This window comes from Diabrotica virgifera, chromosome 3 (assembly GCF_917563875.1).
Source record: "Diabrotica virgifera virgifera chromosome 3, PGI_DIABVI_V3a".
NCBI classification, from domain to species: Eukaryota; Metazoa; Arthropoda; class Insecta; order Coleoptera; family Chrysomelidae; genus Diabrotica; species Diabrotica virgifera.
Genome location: NC_065445.1, coordinates 205522851 through 205546295, shown reverse-complemented (window position 1 = coordinate 205546295; position 23445 = coordinate 205522851). Strand labels below are relative to the sequence as shown.

The following is a 23445-nucleotide window of genomic DNA, read 5'->3' as shown; positions in this document are numbered from 1 at the left end:
ATTATTACTTAAAAAATATATACTATATTCGTCTCGCTAAACTCGAAAAATAACTTATAAACCATAAAAATCTCCAAAAATATAAATGACACAAATGAGAATTGGCACAATTATTATTATGGTTTTAAGTTGATTTTTCGGATTTAACTACAATATTATGCAAAAAATTATGTTATATCGCAGATTTAAAATGGGTTTATCTCGAAAACAGTTATATTAAGTTTAGCGAGATGATTGTAGTACACTTTTTTTAAGTAAAAATATTAAGAGAATAAAAGTAGACTGGTACGCAGTCTGATTTTTGCATAAGAGTTTAATGAAATGGTAACAAATCAATTGGAAGTTCTGTCCGACAAAATACATGGAACGTTTTCGGTAGTCTGATGTTCCAAGTTTTTAACCTGTTCCACAATTAAAACTTCCCCGGTTCCAGTATTCCCGTACATCAAAGTTTGTCCGACTAGACACCGTGAAGCTATTAACAAATTTTCAGCTTGCTGTTAATCAACTTTTTTTATTACGCGGGATCCAGGTCTATAAATGAATACAATAAATAAGTAGGTAGGTACATATTATACACTTATTTATACGAGTACAATTAATAGTAGAGCTGGTTTTTGGGATGTTACAAGCAGCATTTGCATTTCCACAGAGATACTTATGACAGAAATAATAAAATACCGAGACGGACTATTATTATAATAATTTACAATAGGACCCGACGGCCGACGCTATAGGGACAGGTAAAATTTATGACTGAACAATGCACCGAGCATCGATACAAGCAATATGTACCGGTCGAAGGTTATTTTTTATTGTGCCAAATGGACGTATATAGTACCTACCTTTAAAAATCGAATACACAAATTAAAAGATATTTAACAACCATAAAGATTTGTCAAACTCTATCACCGACTTCATGAAAACAAGTATTACTACATTCTTTGATGGTTTTTGCTGTAAATTTTAAAGGATTGACATGAAATTTGGCATACGCATAGCTAACATGCCAAAGAAAAAAAGTGATATTGTGCCAATGTGTGCTATTGCCCTGGGGTGAGTTTCACTCTTTCTCTGGGGTGAAAAACGTTCAAAATAAGTCCGGACTTCGATAAACTGATTAATATTAAGCAACCTTTATTCCATTGTTACAAAGTATGTGTACTTACAAATTAGTATGTGAATTTGGGGGGTGAGTTTCACCCCGAGGAGGGGTGATATACAAAATATAGATAGATACACAAAAGATATACAAAAATGTTTCAAAACATCGAAAAAATGTGGTAAAATGCAAATATACATATCATATTATGATAAAATTGCGATTTTGGCGATTTGCCTTTTTGGATAGAATGATGATGATGTTGATTAGGATAAAACTGCGAAGAATTTTTTTATCGAAATATAGTAAAAAATATGAAAAATATACCAAAAAGCTTGAAAAAATATGTAAGTATGTAAGGAAAAACATAAATAATTAAATAAACTTTTGACAACACAACACAAAAGTTTGAAACACTCACTATTTGGATTGGTTGTCCTGGCTTGTGATTTTCTTCTTTGCAGATGACGCTCACGGATCGATGTCAATGTCCAACGGACGTCCGAGCACGGACGTCCAATGGACGTCCAAAGGACGTTCATATTTATTCAACACGTAAGTACGTCCAACGTCGGACGTCCGAAGGACGTTCATTTATAGTCCATCCGCATTAGGACTAAAACTGGACCTATTTTGGGCACACGTACGCTCAACTTCAAAAAGATGCTCTCAATATTCATCTGTAGTAAGGATACATTGATAAAAATTATATTTTTGCTTATTAGAATTAACCACCAAACTTCTATCATCTTGGTAACGGGAATAATAAAACATTATAAAGTCCACTTTACATCAACAATAATTGAACAAGAAATTGACGACAAGTTATTCAAGGTCAAATTTGGCTTATACAAAACACAATTCTACTTCCAATTTTGCCGTGAATAAACAGAAAATAAAGAAATTTGACAAAATAAAACATATCCAATTGTTCTATTTCATCAAATTCCTTCATTTTCTTTTACAAATCATACATTTTGTACTCGTCAAATTTGGCCTTGAATAACTTAGTCAATTTCTTGTTCAATTTATTGTTGATGTAGAGTGGACATAACGAATAATTTACCGATCAGATTTTCACACTTTACATAAAAACAAAAACATGTATTAGATATTAAACTACATATACAGTTTTGAATTAAATATGATTTATAATCTTTTCCATTTAAACTATTTTATTAACATAATTAAGTTAATATTTTATTAAATAATTTTGCTGTTTAATCCCCTTATTGGTAGAATATGTCCAATATGGACGATTGGAAAAGGTCCGTATTTCGTCCGAGTACGGACGTCCAAAGGACGTTCATATTTATTCCACCCGAAGGACGTCCAACACCGGACGTCCGAAGGACGTACATATTTAGTCCACCCGAAGGACGTCCAACGCCGGACGTCCAAAGGACGTACATATTTAGTCCACCTGAAGGACGTCCAACGCCGGACGTCCAACGCCGGACGTCCAAAGGACGTACATATTTAGTACACCCGAAGTACGTCCAGCGTCGGACGTCCAAAGGACGTCCGTTTATGGTCCATGGACGTTAGGACCAAAAATTGACCTATTTTGGACGTCCAAAGGACGTCGTGTGCTATTAGGGTATTAAATATAACAAAAGTATATAAAATTCGGATTTCCGGGTAAAACATCCTTCGTCATTTTAACATCCTACAATCATTTCATAAGACGGCGTATTATCCTATAAGTACTTTGTGTAGAGATCGTTTATTTTCTAAGAAAAAATGGAAGGCGGTTAATGAGCTGTCTCTCTTGGTTCTCGAATTAATACAGACCACAGCCTGTGCGTGGAAATATTTTGTCGAATTAAAAAATTTAAATTTTGTTTTGGACTAATGAAATAAAACATTTTAGTAGTTCCAAACTGACACAAAATCTAGGCATCGGATAAAAAAGTTTATTTGAAGAAAGTGTATTTTTTTGTTCTTCTTAATGGCGGTACAGGCTCGTTTTTTTAATATTGTATTTAATTACAGAATAATTTTCAAATATTACCTAATATATTTTTCAAATTGGGCTCTGTACCGCCATTCTTTATTATATTACGGATACGTGTGCCAAATATCTTGAAAAAATATTCAAAATTACAGCCGCAATCTTGGAACGCGTTTGGGCTACCTGTTGATCGCTACTGTATCACCTTAAACAATTTTTTAAACAAATTCACAAAAATAATTTTTTCATTACGAACGATTTTTTAGATAAGTTGGGTTATTCTGAGCAAAAAAGGTATCTTGAGATTTTTCTCTAAAATTGATTTTTGTCGAGTTATATGGCCATTTTCGCATTTTTCAGGTTTTAAATCGCGTATAACTCGACAACAATCAATTTTAGAGAAAATTAACAAGAGACCTTTTTTGTTCAGAATGTCCAAAATTATCTAAAAAAAATTGTTCAAAGTGAAAAAATTATTTTTGTGGATTTGTTTAAAAAATTGTTTAAACAATTTTTCGACCACGGCACCTTGTGAATATGTTATAAGGACCTCTTTTTGAGTAAGTTTGTGCAAAAAAATCGAATCGGAATAATTTCACTAACAGGGGCGACGATAAATCCGGGACTATAGCGCTAATTATTAATAATTAAAAATAACAGCTTTGTAATAAAATAATGACAAAAATCTCTTAAGGACCTTGAAGCAAGGGTTTGAAACTTGATCTGCTCACTTTTTAATTTCATAATAATAACTTTTAATCGAGTTATTAAGACTTAAAAATGGCCATTTTCGCATTTTTCAAATTTTTAATCGCATATAACTCGACAACAATCAATTTTAAACAAAAATGGCAAGACACCTTTTTTGCCCAGAATGACACAAGTTATCTAAAAAAATTGTTCGAAATGAAAAAATTGTTTTTGTGAATTTGTTTCAAAAAAATTTTTTAAACAATTTTTCGACCAATGCACCGCCCGGCACCCTTTGGATATGTTATAAGGACCTCTTTTTGAGTAAGTTTGTGCAAAAAAATCGAATCGGAATAATTTCGCTAGCGGGGGCGACGATACTGCCCGGTCTACTTTTGATGCTGATGGTGATAGAATAGATACTTTTTATATAACAAAAATAAAACTTTTTTTAAACTCTTTAAAAAATTTGTGGCGGGTTTTCCCCGAAAAGTGCGTTATTTTTTGGACATTTTACGTTGAACTAGTCGATTTGGAATTTGACGAATAAGAACCAACTTTTGATTAGCTCCAACTCTGTTTTTATTGTGTGTCCAGACTTCATACATACATCATTTTTTTTACTGTTTTATAAGCTTTATATTTGCTAGGAATAGTTTTTCGATCAAATACTTACTTTTTGATTTATTTGCGAAAAACCATCTAAAAACAAAAGTTACAAGGAATTTAATTAGTTTATCCACTTACGGACTTATTTGGACCTATATTTTTTCACACTCGAGAAGGGGGTGGTACTCATCCCCAGAAAAAAAGCACACACTGGCACTCTGATGTTCATTTCGCGAAATATCGCAGGGTTCGTATTTAAAATTTTTAATTTACTCCTCACCCCTTTCCGTGGGGGTTCGTTTTTGGTATCATTCGATAGACTTTTGAAAAATATTGAACACGCATTTTTTAGTTTTTCGATCTGACGTTCATTTCGCGAAATATTCGCTTTTTTGTGAAACTTTGTGACTCGCCCATCATTTCTTCAGATTTGGGAACACTTAATAATCGGAGGGGGCCAAGTCAGGAGAGTAAGCCGCATGAGAAAGTAATTAGAACCCCAACTCGAATTTTTTGCTACTGTCACAACGCTCTTGTGAGTCGATGTATTGTCTTAGGTCTTGAGAACACTTTTTTCTTCTGCTTATGGAGTCGTTTTTCATTCATCACATACCGGAACTCACCACATAAATTTTGAAGACCCTGACATCAAAACTGTATTAAATTATATGTGATCTAAGTAAGTTAATGAAAAGTCAGAATAGATAGAGTAGAACACTTATAAAAAAAATTGTAACAAGCAATTGGACATCGTAAGTTCTAATTTTTCACAAAAAGTGACCGGAAGTTGAACCGGCAGTCGATATTTGAACCCTTCGTGTAACTTTTTGTCAGCTGATATGACGGATGAATTTTGTTCACCTACAGATATGGACGAACAGACAGGCATGAAACCGGAAGTATGTATTTGTTCTGGTCTTTCTTAGTCGTGTTGACCAATAGTTTGTACTATTTCGACGAATTTAAAACAGTACTTTCGGTTGCAACTCTGGAACAGGCAGTCCGAGGTCAAACTTCTCACATGTAATATCATATTTTGGTTATAGGCTTTCATTTGACACCTTATTTGTCATTCTTTCTGTCCTACTAATAGACGAGTTGTGTTTATTGACGGACAGACATGGATAATTCTAGGTTTTCACATTTAATGATAAAAACAATAATTATACAATTCAGTTAACCTGACTATATCATTGTGATAATGACTTCTTATCTAAAAGTGACAACGGCAATAATTGCCGTTGTAATAATTATTATTCCATTCACTCACGATAAAATATCGCAAAACCTCCAGATTTTAAAGAACCGCTTGGATTGACATAAAATTTGGCACACACGTAGCTAAAATGCCAAAGAAAAAAGTGAGATTATGCCGATATGTTCTCTTGTCCTGGATGTGACTTTCACCCCTTCTTGGAGGTGAAAAAACATACGTGCAAAATAAGTCCGGAAGTGGATAAACTGACTAATTCTAATTCTAAGCAAATTTTGTTCTATAAAAGTTTTAGGTCAATACTTTTCGAGGTATGTGCGAGTGAATATGTTTATTTTTCATAGAAAAACACGTTTTGGACGGATTTTCGCAAATAACTCAAAAAGTAAGTATGTACATATTTTATCGAAGAAAATATTCCTAGCAATAATATAGCTTATGAAAAAGAGGTGTCAGTATAAGGTCTGTAGACCCAGTAGAAGCAGGGTTGCAGCTAATGAAAAATAGGTTCTTATTCGTCAAATACCAAATCGAATATTTCAACGTAAAATAACCAAAAAAATAAAGCACTTTTCGGGAAGCACTCATCATAACTCTTTTAAAGTGTTTAAAAAAAATTTTTTTTGGTGTTTTTAAAACAGTTTCTAGCGTGAAAAGTAAGCAAGTTACGCTGAAAATAAAATCGTTCCCTTTTTTTTGGCAAAAGAAAGTCATGAAAATTAATTGTTACCGCTTCACACGTTACTTTAGATAAATGTATTGTTTATACAGGGTGTCTCCGAAAATAGTGCGTTCCTTTAAGGTGTGGATATAATACACAATTTAGAACAAAAAGGTGTTGTAACATTTTTTCCTAAAGTTAACCGTTTCAACAAAAATTACGTTGTTCTTCATAAGAGTAAATTTTTATTTTCATAAATTTATATGACCTGGCAACATGGCGTAGAAGAACCTGTGACTGTGAAATTTAATCTAATGGGACCCCTTGTTTATTTACTAATTGAGTATCAATTTGCATATCAAAATGTATTTTCGTTTTTTGGTCAAACGGCTGAATTTAGAATAAAATGTTATAAGACTTTTTTGCTCTACATTGTGCTTTCTATCTATACCTTTAAGGAACGCACTATTTTCGGGGAAACCCTGTATATGATCTGTAAGTTGCATTGGTTCAAAATGCTTATTTTTGAAAGGGGTTTTGTTGAAAGGCCTCGAACGAATCACTAGTCACGAGTATGTATATGCAAATTTTGAACAGCCATATCTTAACCAATTTTTGTCTTCCAGAAAATCAAAAAATTCCAAATATTTAAAAAAGCAACACCTACATTTTTTACTCTTTAAGATATTTGGTATCACTAATAATTTTTAAGTTATTTTGACAAAAGCCTTTTTTTCAAAATTAAAGATTTAAAAAAATTTACTTTAAAACCAAATTTTTCCACAAGTAAGCACTTTGAACTGATGAAACTTACAAACACAAACAATACATAAAGTTACTTGTGAAGTGGTAACGATTAATTCCATTTGGGCTGTTAATTAGAGGGAGTTTTTAGAATATTTTTAACCAAAAAAAAAGGAACAACTGTATTTTGAGCGTAACCTGCTTACTCTTGCTGCTGGAAACTTTAAAAAAAAATAAAAATAAACGTTTTCTTAAACACTTTAAGAAAGTTGTAATAAGTTTTCCCAGAAAAGTGTTTCATTTTTTTTATTTCACGTTAAAATATTCGATTTGGAATTTGAGATATAAGAGCTTATTTTTCACTATAGTCTGTTTTTAAACAAGAGGAGTCATTCAAATTTCCCGCGCCGTACACCTTGTTTGTAATTGGTACAACCTCAGGCAATTTTACTCATATCAAATTTTGACACTATTGGCATTTCATAGGTTAGTTTATTTATTTTATCAGCAATTTTTGTATTTTCTGCGTTCTTCCTTTTATTTTTAGATTTTTAGTCAAGATTACCGTCAAAGGCCGATATGATCAACCAAAAAAGAAGATTTATCTGATGATATTTCTAGTGACTTTCTTGGGTGTGAATCTGCCATTTAGTTTACCTACTCCTCTTGGTTTTAAAACAAAGCTTAGCAATAACTCTGCTTCTACTGGGTCTACAGACCTGACACATATACCATTTTTTCACTTTTTTATAAGCTATATTTACTATTTGCTAATTTTTTTTCAATAAAGTACCTACTTTTTGAGTTATTTGCGAAAAACCGTATAAAAACGTTTTTTTTTTGTTGAAAAATGAACATATTCACTCGCAAATATCTCTAAAAGTATTGACTTAGTGAAAAACGCTATAAAATAGAAGTTGCTTAGAATTAGTCAGTTTATCCAATTCCGGACTTATTTGAACGTATTTGTTTTCATACCCTATAACCGACGAAACTCACCTCCAGATCAAAAGCACATATCGGCACAATATCACTTTTTTTCTTTAACATAATATTAGCTATAGGTACGTGTCCCAAATTTTATGTCAAACCAAGCGTTTCTTCAAAATTCTGACCAAAAACCCTAAGTAAATTAAACGAAAATATAAAATGAATTTTTCAAACAAATATTTTAAGTCGGTATGAGAAATTTTAATTTAACAGATGAAATCAAATAAACACAATTCAACTCGTAAAATATTTAGACCCTTGCTTGGTAATCCAGCTGAACAGGTAAATAACCTACCTTTTATGTAGTTTATAATCTGAGAGGATGGAATATTTTACCAAAATATTCCATCCTCTAAGTTTACAATAGACCTTTTCTACCTGTCCTCAAAAGATCGGTATTTTTAACTCGTGGCAACGTCGAAAAGCGGCAAAATGATGGGAAATACACATTTTTATGTGGTGGAAGTCAAAATGGTTATGAAGTGTAAAAATTTTTGTATATAATTTAAATTTTTAAAATTAAAATTTTAGAAAACTGAGAACGATACAGGGCGTTAAAAAATGCGCTCAACAAACATACACGAATTAAAATTCGAAAATGATAGTATTTCTTGGTGATGCCAAATGACTGCAACATGAAAAGATGACATAATGATAGCGGGATGTATATATATATATATATATATATATATATATATATATATATATATATATATATATATACATTGATTTATTACAATTAAGTTTGAAACATCTGAATAGTTCTGCTTCCCTTCCCTTAACAATTTCAATCAAACAAACACTAAACATATCAAAATAGCATGTACTAAAATGTATATTCACTGCGCAAGCTAAATAATGACGTCACTGGCTTGATGAAGTTTAATTCGCGTCTACCTAACTTTTTTATTTGAGTACACGTTAGCGTGTACCTAGACACAGCGAAATATAACCATAATCAAAACTAATGCAAAACTATGTGACGTCACGGTCCGTTTGAACTATTTTATACCGCAGAAGACTTTAAATATGTATTTCTAAGTTATTACGAGTTTTTGAAGAGTGAAATTTTGGAAATCTCATTTTTAAAGAAAACTGAACATTATTATCTAATAAAAAAAAATGTGCAAGTTCCCTATTAGACCAGCGTATTATAACTATTTTTTTTTCAAAATTTAAGGATTATGCAAAAAATCGAAAAATTTATATTTTGTCGATAAAATATTAAATAAGCATCTCATCTTTATAATCTTTATAAGTTTGATCAATGTATCATGATTATTTTGGTTATTATTGCGATCGCAAATTGTTAAATCAATTGAATTGTTGGTAAAATATTCGTTTAATATTCACCGGCTTCTGGAATTACAATATATACCAAGAAAGCTTTGATGTCACTAAGTTATTTAATTATTTATTAATAATTACTTACCTAAAATTTTTTTTTAAATTAGAGTTTTTGTTGGGAAAACCAGCATTTTCCGAGGAAAATTTTCGTCGGAGCAAATCGGGAAAAACATATCTCTATGCAGAATTTTTGTTGTAAAGTTAATATCTTCGGAGTTATAGAGCAATAATTGAAAAAAATAGGTACGATTTGTCGGCGCCATTTTGTTTATAAAAAAAGTAGCACACTATCTGCGGACTTTGCATACCTATATTATTAATATAGGATCTTATAATTCAATTCCAGCAATAAAATTGCTGGTTAATAACTTTTCCATGAATTTTGCTAATTAGCCCAGAGTACTAGGTGACTAGCGTCATATCGCAATTGAAAGATGAAGTAGTTTTCAATCCTAATAGCAATATTAATATTATTTAAAAATATTAAAATATTACTAAAATATTTTTAAATTCAAAACTTATTGGTCCATTTTGTTGCAGGCCTATATTCTCTCCGATGAGACTCTAACAAGAGTCGAAAATCGTCGATTCAGAGGGCTGGACTGCGCTTCGTATTCTAATTGACAGTTTGTTTTGCCTTCGCATTTCAACTGAATAAAAATGTAATTTTTATTTTATTTTTACAAGTAAAACATAGGAATGCACGTCATAGTTTTAATGACATCATGACCCACCGGTACAAACTTGATGGCAAACAAATTCAAAAAATGTTTCCTCATATATTAGTTTTTTCGGTACCGTCAAGTTTACCAGAAAAGCGCTTTTGCCAAATAAAAACATATACCAAAGCAGCTGCCCACTATACTGCTTATCTTTGTCTTTAGTGAATAAGTAGAAGAGTGTGTCTTAGAGTGTGAAACAAAGATCTCTCTGTACTATAAGTGTCAAACTGACATTTTCATATAGAAAGATTCCATATAGTAAGATTTTTGTTTCTGTACTTACCTTCTTCTTTTATGGCCTTTGGGTGCTGTGCCCATTTAGCCAATCACATTGCTTAAAATTAAAGCCTAATTAAACCGGCCATACAACAAATCTCTTACGAACCTAATCGACCAATCAAGGATTGGGAAGGGAAAGTGAAGTTGGTTAAAATATAAACTGCCTTTAAAATATAAACTAAATAAATAAAATATAATTTGAAAACAATAATTTGACATTATATTATTTAACCTCTAATATTATGACAGACGTTAATCCTGATCATGTCAGGTGTTCTGTCCTGGGGCCCAGAGCACGCCAAATAGAATTCTATTTTGCTGACGTCACAAAATAGAATTTTATAATGGGATAATCGACGGTTGCTAGGCAACGTGACGTCACTAAAATAGAATTCTATTTGGCGTGCTCCCACAGCAGAATCGAGAGCAGTTTATTCCTTTGGTATTGGCCATCTACATGTGGTCTATCGTGCATGAAAACGGGCATTGATTGCACTGGAGCAGGTGTTCCATGTTCTGTCGTTGTTCTTACGTGCATAAAGGCGCGTTTCACGATGACAATTGGCGAGACAATTGTCAGAAGACAACTGACTGGCATGTAATTATTGTCTTCATCTAAACACTTCAGGAAACCCTCAAAATTGGCCCAAAATTCAGTTGTCTCCGGGAGTAGACTAAGGACAATGAGTTGCGCCCAGTGAGCTCCCACACCACTCGAAATCTCAATTGTCGCGACAATTATTGGCGCCCTGTGAACGGTGTAGGCCAGTACTGCTGTCTTGTTTTTGTTGTTTGACACAACAGATGAGCAGTCGGACATGTTTTAGCTGTCTACTGCCATGGCAATAGTTGGCCCCGTATAAACATCTTCTCGTTCAACTGGACTGGCGTCCAACAATCCGCAACCACGTGATGACAATTGTCCAATGACAATTGTCTCACCAATTGTCATCGTGTAAACACGGCATCAGGTGTCATTTTCATCGATATGGCTCCATCTTGCTCTGTTGGTATTCACGGTGGCCTCGCCCGGTCTCGTTTGGTTAAGTATTACACACGTCCTCCAGGCGTAGTCCAAACCAGTCAGTGTGTTTGGTTTCGAAGGACATCAGACTTGGGGTTTCATATGAAAGCCACTGTGAAAACCTTTCTTTTAAATATTGAATGGGTTGCATATGTGAGTCCATATTAAATATAGTAATGAAAAACAGACCTACTCACAATCATTTAATTATACTTTGACGACCGGTTTCGATCTCTACAATATACAGATCATCTTCAGGTCGGCGTTACAAGTAGTTAAATGATGCCGTTACAAGGATTGCGTTGCAACTTAGTTGTTGTCATATTAGTACGTCCAAATTATGCTAATTGGTTTGTTGGGATAGTGATAGGGTAAACAGACATGTTACGTAGGTTAAAACACAGTAAGATTTCGGATTTGGAATGGATCCTGAAGGAAGATGCGTATGTGAAACGGGTGATGTTTTGTTCGAATGGAGAAAGACAATGCTCCAGGGGTTGCGTATTAATTGTAGCAAAGTATGAAATGTTATTCTAGACTCTTGTACAAATGTGATGGTCTTAGCTCGTAGATGTTATACGATGCGGGCAGAGGTCAAAGCATAGGAAATGACAAATAGGAAATTGTTGTAATAAATTAATTTAATTTAAGATGTGTTGTTCCCAGTAAATTAACTGAAGGATGTCATAAGTATAATAATAACATTATAATATTATGAAGTAGTAAGTGCCATACACTGTGAAAACTATGAAGTGTATAGAAATTAAAAGAAAGCAAGTTAGTTAAATGAAAAATTATTATTATCAAAAAGTCGGTTAAGAAACTTTAAATTGAAAAATTGAAAAAGGTAAGAAATTGAGAAAATTAAAGATTATTTTGTTTGAGCTATTGTATAATCGGATATGTACAAAGAAAAAGAAAGAAACGAAATATTAATGGAAGGGTGTAGGCACTTACTTGAGAATAGTTTTTTAAAAAATAAATAAATAAATTAACACATAACACATAGGGTTTAAAAGCACAAAGACATAACAATTATTGGTAAAAGGTTTTTTAAGGGAGGTAACTACATTTCCCCAATTCACTAAATAACTTATTTTTTATTTCCTAAATTGAAGTCTAGTTTTTTTTTTAGAAACTTCTAACTTTTTTAGAAACTTTTTAGAAACAAAAAAAAAACTAGACTTCAATTTAGGAAATAAAAAATAAGTTATTTAGTGAATTGGGGAAATGTAGTTACCTCCCTTAAAAAACCTTTTACCAATAATTGTTATGTCTTTGTGCTTTTAAACCCTATGTGTTTTGTGTTAATTTATTTATTTATTTTTTAAAAAACTATTCTCAAGTAAGTGCCTACACCCTTCCATTAATATTTCGTTTCTTTCTTTTTCTTTGTACACATCCCATTATACAATAGCTCAAACAAAATAATCTTTAATTTTCTCAATTTCTTACCTTTTTCAATTTTTCAATTTAAAGTTTCTTAACCGACTTTTTGATAATAATAATTTTTCATTTAACTAACTTGCTTTCTTTTAATTTCTATACACTTCATAGTTTTCACAGTGTATGGCACTTACTACTTCATAATATTATAATGTTATTATTATACTTATGACATCCCTCAGTTAATTTACTGAGAACAACACATCTTAAATTAAATTAATTTATTACAACAATTTCCTATTTGTCATTTCCTATGCTTTGACCTCTGCCCGCATCGTATAACATCTACGAGCTAAGACCATCACATTTGTACAAGAGTCTAGAATAACATTTCATACTTTGCTACAATTAATACGCAACCCCTGGAGCATTGTCTTTCTCCATTCGAACAAAACATCACCCGTTTCACATACGCATCTTCCTTCAGGATCCATTCCAAATTCGAAATATTACTGTGTTTTAACCTACGTAACATGTCTGTTTACCCTATCACTATCCCAACAAACCAATTAGCATAATTTGGACGTACTAATATGACAACAACTAAGTTGCAACGCAATCCTTGTAACGGCATCATTTAACTACTTGTAACGCCGACCTGAAGATGATCTGTATATTGTAGAGATCGAAACCGGTCGTCAAAGTATAATTAAATGATTGTGAGTAGGTCTGTTTTTCATTACTATACTATACCTTTCTTTTAATTTCAGCCGTAGGTCATCATGTAAGTCGCCTGCTCTTCCGCACCGAACATCACATGTTTGTCGTAAAATGGCTATGTGAAGCGTTTCGTGTACTCTGTGGTTCTTCTTCACAGGTGTAGTATTATTATATCAAATTCAATATATTTTTTTGGTACCTATACAAGATATTATACATAGATCATCCACTGTTTTGTAAACATTATAAACAATGTGTTACCTTGCGATTCAGCAAATTATTCAAGGTGGTCATCACCTGACATTTTATTTATATATTTTTAAACAGGCCGGGGAAAATACAATAAAAATGCTGTTTTAATTATTTTACGATAATAGCTGACGTTTGGGTTCTCTCATGATGTACGTTATCTCCTGTATTATAGTAGTGTTTATAGTGATGTAGGGATTAGTAAATAACGTAAGTCAATTTACTGTATAATCGTATAATTCTTATTGTAAACCTTATCAAAGATCCAGATCTAAATATAAGATCCGGTTAGAAGACTTAGTATAAAAATATTAGATCTATCATGTATATACGATACAGGTTCGTTTTGTCGATTCCCGCAGACTGGGATAATTTCACTAGTGACCTTTCTTTTGTGCAACCTGTTGCTATTAGACAAAGTTTCCTTTAGGGCCATGTCCACTTTCTTTGTTCATGCCGATCTATGTCAGATAGGGCATGCACGTGCACGTGTCAGTGAAGAAGCTGAGGGCTTTGGGTCTAGTTAGGAGAATGTTTTACTGGGCGCCTCATTTAGAGAAGCGAAGTTTGCGAAGTGCATTGTTACCGAGTCAGAGCGCTTGTTTGGCACTGTGCTTTATAAGTTAGTGTTCTGTCCAGCTTCGCTCCTAAGTATACCTATTAGATGGTTAGCGTGTTCCAGTTGGTGTCTCTTTGACCTGATCTTCAGCTTTCTTTTCGTTTCTCTCGATCTTGGATGAAAAAAATTTAACGATATGTAGTTCATTGTTATAAACTTAACAACCCGACAAAAAATAACCCGATGCAAAAGTCAAAGGTTAATAAATTTGCTATAACAGATTAGTGTTGCCCAAGTGCAAGACCAAGACGAGACTTAGAGAGTCTTGGTCTTGGTCTTACGACAGTACACGTGGTCTTGGTCTTGGTCTTGGTATTGCGCTCCAGGTCTTGGTCTTGGTCTTGGTCTTGCAGCAAGAGTCTTGCAAGTCTCGCAGTTGCCCATTAGCCTATTACATAATATCTTAGAACTAGAACAACGTAACAGAGTAGGTCAATTGTAATCTTTAATATCACAGCCATAGTAAAGACCAACCAAATTAATAGATATCTAAACAACTGACACCGGGTGGGGTTTGAACTTATGATCTAAACGATACGTGTCTATATTCCAACTAACCAAATTTTATTAGGAACTTACGTATTTTTTCGAGTATTTGCCATTGACAATGTGTGATTTGAAAAGAATTCAATTCAGTGACAGATGTGCACAATATGAAGGGTCAGAGGGAAAAAGGATGAATGTCAATTTTTGGTCATTTTGAGATTGTTGTGCAATCTGTTAGCTTAGATAGGGTACCTATCAACCTGTGAATGGACAAGGGGGAATAAATATGATAATCGTCTTAAAAATAACGTCACAAGATTGGACGCAAGGGGTAAAAACAATGAATATGTAACTTTATTTCTCATTTTACCGAAAATACTTGGAGATAGACATTCATCGTTCTTTCCCCTGGCCCTTCATATGTTAACGCCAATTCTCATTTTGGTACCGAATACCAAACTGAGAATAATACACTTCTCCAAGAAATTAAGGCACCTCCTTAAAAATGGGTCATTTTTGATGTCTCGAATTTCCTAAACCTGTTGTCTAATTTAAGTGATTTTTTAATATTATATAGCCTTATTCGTTAACAATATCGCTGTAATAATATTGTTGCTAGAAGTTAAATTGTCGTTGTATAGGTACCCGATAACTTATCGGTACTAATGAGTGTACCAATCAAACTGTGTTTTTTTTCTCAAAGTTAGCATCATCCTGTGGAATATTCTAGCATTTACAAAATACTGAAATTAAAACCCAACTACAGTCTGATATTTTTTTAACATTTTGTTTTTTCATTCGCTAATGTTGGATAACAGTGAAGTTGGGTATTTTAACAACTAGCCATGTTTTTCATCAATACAGGGTGTTTTTAAATAAGTATGGCAAATTTTAAGGGGTAATTCTAAACAAACGGGTCGTTTTACCCGTATGCGCGCCAATGGAGAATATTCAATTCTTAATTATTGTATGTCAAAAATGCGTAATAACTACCTCTTAAAACCCACAAAATTTCATTTGCATATTTCAACCGGTTTTAGAGCAATAAATCGTCAGTTTGTAAGAAAAATTTTAACACCCCCTATTTCGGAAACGAAGCATTTGCGAACATACACTTATAAAGCAAACTGTCAAATTATTTTTCATGCAGAATTGCCCTTTAAAGTTTGCCATACTTATTTAAAAACACCCTGTATTGATGAAAAACATGGCTAGTTAAAAAAGTACCTAACTTTTTATTATCCAACATAAGCGAATGAATCAAAAAAACAAAATGTTAAGAAAATATGAGGCTATAGTTGGGTTTTAATTTCAATATTTTATAAATGCTAGAATATTCCACAGTGTGATGCGAACTTTGAGAAAAAAAAATACAGTTTGATTGGTACACCCGGTGTACAATGACAAATTTACCTGTCTGGAAACAATATTATTACAGCGATATTTATACAGAATGAGGCTATATTATTATCAAACATTAAAATCAAATAAATAAAAAATCAAATTATCAACCACTTAAATCGAACAAATTTAGGAAATTCGAGAGACCAAAAATGACACGTTTCTTGGAATAGTGTATATCAACCAAAGAGCATAACAAAAGAACAGTCGATTGATAAAACAAATGACCAATTTAATTTATTACCTACAGAAAAAACTGCTATAAATGTCCTTTTGTTTTCCATGTATTTCACTGTAAATATTTCTTTGTTGAATGCCTCGTAGACTAAATATTTGGGTATTTGGTTACACACTCAGCAGAAAAAATATACATAATAGTCTTATTATTCTATATATCGATATGATTTTTGTGTGTTTAAATTCCTAAAAAACTAATTAAGGAAAAAAATTAACTACTTATTGTTGGTATATTTTTTATCAGCATATGACATATTTTTAAAAAGTTTCGATACATTATAGGTCTGGATCACGCGTATCAAAAAAAATTGATTAATAGCAAGCTGAAAATTTGTTAATAGCTTAACGGTGTCTAGTCGGATAAACTTTGATATATGGGAACACTGGAACAGGGGCAGTTTTAATTGTGGAACAGGTTAAAAATTTGGAACGGTCAGACCACGAAAGCGGCACATTTATTTTGTCCGACATAATAGACTTAAACTCTCCGAACAGAGATTAAACTCTCATGCAAAAATCAGACTGCTATTTATCACCTGTCATAATTCCTGTCATTTAACAAATTCTACATGTTCCACTCATCAAAACGTCCATTTGGTGATAAATAGCAGTCTGAATTTTGCATGAGAGTTTAATCTCTGTTCGGAGAGTTTAAGTCTGTTCTGTCGGACAAAATACATGTGCCGTTTTCGTGTTCTGACGGTTAAAAATTTTTAACCTGTTCCACAATTAAAACTTCCCCTGTTCCAGTGTTCCCGTATATCAAAGTTTCTCCTACTAGACAACCTTAAGCTATTAACAAATTTTCAGCTTGCTATTAATCAACTTTTTTTCATACGCGGGATCCAGACCTATTAATTTATGAATGGAGGGCGGCTATTCTCAAAACCTGGACAATTAATTTCAGAGCGAAGAATGTATGTTTGTTTATGGTATTGTTCGTAAGGAGCATTAGTCCAATTTTACAAATTTTTTTTGCTTCTCATAGAGTACCTACCTAAGAATATACCCGAACTAATATACTTCATAGAACGACCCTCAGTTCTAATTGCAAGACGCAAGAGTCTTGCAGGCTTAGTCTTGTTCTTGCTCAAATCTTGCACGGTAAGTCTTCGTCTTGGTCTTGCTCAAATTAGGCGGTCTTGGTCTTGGTCTTGGTCTTGGTCTTGCGAAAACGCAAGAACAAGACCAAGACTGCAAGACCAAGACTGATTTTGGGCAACACTATAACAGATAGTTCAAATAAAGTGACGCCAGATCAGAAAACGTTCAGAAGGACACTAACAAAAATATTCGAACTATTTCTTCATGTGCCTCCTCCTTTAAGGACATTGGCGATCATTATGGCCCATTCATCTTTCTGTCTGCAGTGGTTTTGAAGAGTTCTATTGTTGTTTTCCCACTCCACTGCTTTAAATTTTTCAATCAGGATTTGCGTGGTCTCCCCGGTCGTCTTTTTTTACCTTGTATAACGAATAGAATCAACTCATATTTTTCATTTAAGCCAGCCAGCATAGTGCTGAGTATTTCTTTCATTTTTCTCTTTCTTATTGTTTCCTTAATTGTTACATATATTTTCCAGATTATTCAATATCACCACATCTCAAAGCGTCTTTTTTCAGTTGCGTCCGTAATTGTAAAGGCTTCAACTCCATACAAAAGGACAGATAATGCGTATCATTTTAATATTCCAGTTCTAATTTATATTCCCAGTTTATTCCAAATATTCAAACAAATATAAAAAATTAATGGTTAATTGAGACTCAAATGAAAAAGCCTAAAATAAGTCAATAATAATAAAACGAAAATAATGGAGAAAGAAAACATTACAAAATAATCGCAGAAAAATATATATCAGATAAAAGCATCTCACCTATACAATTTCTTGGTCCATAAGAAAACGGTATGTATGAGCATGGATGTCGTTTTGCAGTGTTTTCAGGCAAAAAACGATCTGGATCAAATTTAAGTGGGTCAGGCCAGTACACGGGATTTCTGTGAATAAATACGGCACCAAAAATGACAGAACTCCTACTTGGAAAAATCATATCACCTGAAATAACCACCAGTGTAAAATAGTTTTTATGAAACAGTTCGTGAAGTAAGCTTTTTGCGCACGCACGCGATGTTTAGGGCACGAGCGGGGCGAGTGCTATAAATCTCGTAAGTGCGCAAAAAGTACTTCACGCACAGTCAGAGTTTTATATAATACATATTTTATTAATGATAAGCAAATAAAAAAACTGCAACTATTCGTCACTGGCATACATTTCTATTCTACAATTTTTAGAACTTGGACCTTTAAAAATTCAAACTTCTTTCAAACTTCAAAACTGTCCAAACTTTTCTTGTAATTTATTGCTCACATGACATCACCATGACAATGCGAAAGTTACTGATACTTAATTATATGAAAGAATGCCAAAAAAAGAGTGCGACAAAATAATAAATCCCATTTAAATTACATTGTCGCTTCACGCACACTGTAACGGTCCACCCGTTATAATATCATTTTTAGCGCTTTAATTATTTTTAAAATTATTTTCTTTTGACCTCCCATTTAAATTCTTTAATTTCTCGTAAAGGACTTCTCATGTGACGTCACACTGTACGGAACATAGTTGAACCGTTCCTTGTCATTTAATTCGTGTTCCGTGAGAATTTGACGTCTTCCTCGCTGAATGAGAGAGGAATGCTCTTTACTTGACTGTGAGCTGTGGTTCGAATCGGTTATACCAATGGCGGGTTGATAATTTCAAGTATTTAAATCATTTTTGTTAATTTCCAAGTGAAAAGTTATCTGGAGCCTGGAGTATGGAAACATATGTGTAACTCAACACCTCATGGAATCTGGATAAGAATCAACCCGGTAAAATATTTAGTTTTTCATAATAATTTTTTTATATAGCCTGGTTTTTTTGTGATGGAACATTTGATATATTAGGTTCATTGTTAAATTTCTTAGTCAACTCATTATTTGGATTTTATGTAGATTATTTCGATTATTGAATATTCATTCAATGAAAATTATATATTAATATATTTTTTGGTTAGACATAACCAAACATATGCAATTCTCAATTAATATTGGAAATAATTATCATTTCTCTGTAGGTTTTAAATTTATTGAACATCCAATATTTTTATAAATTCTATATATTTTTACAGATATTCCCTCAGATAAATCATATTCAAATTTCACATTCATCATTATTTGTTCATGTTTTCACACTCAAAATAGTTCAAGGTTACCTGAGATTAGTTTTTGTTCCATTTTAATGATCGGTTTTTCTATGTTAATGCTTCTAAAAAGTTTCCTCAATTATTTCTTCTTCCCTTTACTTTTTGCTAATATCTAAAATGGGAAATAAAACTGGGAATGTTTTTAGCCATTTGGGAGAAACCATAAGATGAAGTCATAGCCCCTTCTTTGACCACCTAGGGAAACCACCACAGCCACAGTCAAGTCAACATTGGGAGTAAGTCATTTTTGGGAACAAGCTTTTTGGGAGTATTCCAGCTCCTTTTCGTCCTGCCACCTGGGCCTACGGAGGGCATGGGACCGCATCATCTTGATGCTCATTTCTGAGGATGCAGCAGCAACCTCTTTAGGAGTCGTTTGGGAACATTTAGTGTTGTGTTTTAAGTAACTATGGTTTTTATATATCAGACATTTATTTGATACATTATGTTTATTAATTATTTTTTTCAGATTTAGCGTACCTTTGTTTTTATATGACATATTTGTATACTATGGTATTTGGTTCCCAAACTTTGTATCTACGGTAACTTCTTGTGCACAGGAATAAGCCTAGAGAAAATTAGGTTTTTAATACTTTATTATTGGTTTATGTAATTCGGGTAAATTTATTTTTTAATATTACTAGCTTGTTTCCCAAATATTTTACTGTTATTCGCTTTATTCCATTTGTTCGGTTAATTTAGGTCATCGTCGGTATTTATCTCAACTTCATTTCTACTTTAGTCAATTGTATATTTAACTTTATTTATTCATTATTGTATTTTCCCTTAGTGAGGCTTGGGCCTATTTATTTGTAGTATTTTCATCTTTGTCAGTTTCCTTTAGTTGTACGTAGCGGGCGTACTATAACCATTTGGTAGAAGACATATGTAATTGTGTACCCTATATGTTAGTAAGAGGTACTTATACCTTTAAGTTTTGTAACAGGTAACATTATTATTATCTCAAATATAACTTTTTGTATAACTTATGTCATTTTAGAGTCACATGATATGCACTTTGTGTAACTCAGAGATTGTCCAAGATCTAGTAGTTATTTTTAATAAATGTTTATTTATTTTGTATATCATTTATTTTTATTATTCCTTTATGTTCATTATTTTACAGGTTTAATATATTCGATATTTGACAGCAGTATAAGATACCTGTGAAAATGATCGAAGATCATTTTCATGGCGCCCATGGTTTGTTAGATTTATTTATCTTGTTCGTCTTTAGCAATTATCCATCTTCGTTCAGTTTCAGTACATTATTCTTATTTTATTATTTCATCTTTTAGTCATCATTACTATCTATATAGAGCTACTGTTCTTCGACAGGCATGCAAACGAGCCGTATCCATCCTTGAGTGTCAAGTTGCTCTCTTGCATCTATAGCTAGCCAACTCTATTCAGTTTGCCTCTGTCTCTTCCCACTTCTACTTCTATCCCTTCTAATCCCCCTTTCTTCAGTACTACTGCAAAGTAGTATTTTTTATTTTTCTTACTTCGGCTTCTCAACGTAGAAGTCACTTCACCCTTTTCTTTACACACCCCACTCTCTTTTCATTTTTATTCATATCTAGTACTTTTTTTTCCTTACTTCTGTTGAAGTATATCTTTCTTTTTACTTTCACTCCAATAGAAGTTTTCTTATTTTTGTTACAACACTTTAAACCCTTCACGTCCTGCTATCTATAATGACAGTTTTCACAAAATAAAAACCTGTACATAATACGAGATAGAGTAGATAATAGTTATTTATAATATAAGTGTTAAAAGTACACGTTTAAGGCACGCATGTGAAAGTTTGCAGAATGAGCGATAGCGAGTTCTGCAATTCACATGAGTGCCTTAAAAATGTACTTTTTAACACGCATATCATACAATATTTTTTCTACAAACGTAATTACAGGACAATATCTACAAAAACTTTTACTTGACCTTGACTGACATTCCAGTTTTATATTTTTTTGACATTACATCAAAATTGTATATACGATCAATACGAACTGCAGTGCCTTAAATTTTTTTTAAAGCACTAGTGCCTTAAAGTAGCATTTTTAACGCTCGTACGGAGTGCTAAAAATTGCATTTTTAACACGGTTGTAGAAAAATAAATTTTTTCATTATTTTAGAAGTAATACAAGCTCAAAAACAAAAAAAATCTAAAATATTTTTTTTCTTTAATAATAGAACCAGAATACCAATAGACGTAGAAATACTGTGCCCACTGGTAAATAGATTTCAAATTATTGCACCGAGCAGCAGCTGATCAAGAATAGATAAGCTGTTTATTTGGATAGTTTCACTTTAGAAGCGATTTGCGACATTCACAAGTTTGTGTCAATGTCAAATGAACCAAGAGTATAAAGCGAAGCGAAAAATTTTGAAGGCACAAACAATGTTAAACCATATTATTACCTGAAGATATTTATAGAAATCGTGGCAACCCTGTAATTTAAGCCAAAAATGAATTATGCCGCCGTCACTCTTCTGCTTTATCTGATAGAAAAGCAGATTTAAATAGGCAAATATTTCAAAATACACTAAATTCCGAATGTGATGTTTCAAAGTATCATAATATAAATGGTATGATTGGATTTAAATTTGATGAAGGTATGGCAGCTAATATAATTTTTAGATTGAATCTCATTAATGTAAGTATTCAGTATTCTACCGAGATAAAGACCTGTGTCATGGTGCACTAATATGAACTGGTTATCCAATATGGCTGGCAAATGGCAAAACGTGATCTTCTAAAGTGTTTTAAATGTATATATCAGCCGTAATTCATCCAATCACCTTCACAAGTTCGAAATCTCCTTTCCAAGAAATACCGCTCCGTAGCACTATGCCGCCACCACCAAAATTTTAACACTCTGTATGAGGTTACATCTGGCACAGCGTTCATTATGTGAAAGCAAGATTTACAAAACTTCATCTACATTCGAAGAATTGGCGAACATTATGCAAGCATTAGTTTTGTAACCTCATACAGAAGGCCGATTCGCGCTGTGTGCCCCGAACGTACCCAGAGGGAGAACGCCTGCGCATTAAAAAATTGGACGTTCAATAAGGTCGAATATTTCCCACCGAAAACGTAATGCGCAGGCGATCACCCCCTGGGTAAGTTAAGGATACGTTCAGGGCATGCTCCACGAATAAGTCTAGAGGTTAGTTTTGGTGGTGGCGGCATAGTGCTACGGAGCGGTATTGCTTAAGGACATAACTAACACGTCAAGATGATTAGGCGAACGCCAACTGATATGTATATTGAAAACATTTAAGATCATGTTTTGCCATTTGAAAGCCATATTGAATATGACAATTGGTGTTAATCCACGTCTTCATGTCGCTGGCAAGTGAAGGAAGACTTACCTTGATGAGATTCAATTTAAAAATTATACTGGTCAGCATAGCCCAGATCACATTTAAAAATCTGATTATAGCATTTATATGATACTTTATTTGGAGAGCATATTATGAGAAGAGCACTTGAAGGATGGGAAAAAGGCATCTCAATAAATGGTCATAAAATAAACAACCTACGTTCCGCAGATGACACAGCCCTTCTTGCAAATAGTCAAGCAGAGCTGATTGATCTTATACGACTGGTTGAAAACGAAAGTCAAATATTTGGTCTACAATTAAAATATCAAAGGCAAAGATCATGATAGTGGATAGACTACATAACAATCATCCACATATAACCACAATTGATCGGTTTGAGGTTGTGAACTCATACTTATATCTGGGACCACAATGTGGA

The 23445-nt window shown here is 33.0% G+C and overlaps 1 protein-coding gene across 20 annotated transcripts in view; it reads right to left on the bottom strand.

Annotated features, from left to right (window-relative positions):
- LOC126882335 (cytochrome P450 4C1-like) overlaps positions 1-23445 on the bottom strand; it is a 389204-nt gene that overhangs the window by 179489 nt on the left and 186270 nt on the right. For 6 of the 20 annotated variants that reach the window (XM_050647215.1, XM_050647228.1, XM_050647229.1 and 3 more), the window contains one exon: positions 18307-18486. The exons of the other annotated variants lie outside the window; for them this stretch is intronic. In XM_050647215.1, coding sequence (XP_050503172.1) covers positions 18307-18486 — 180 coding nt within the window. The remainder of the gene's footprint in view (positions 1-18306; positions 18487-23445) is intronic. 20 annotated transcript variants of the gene reach the window in all.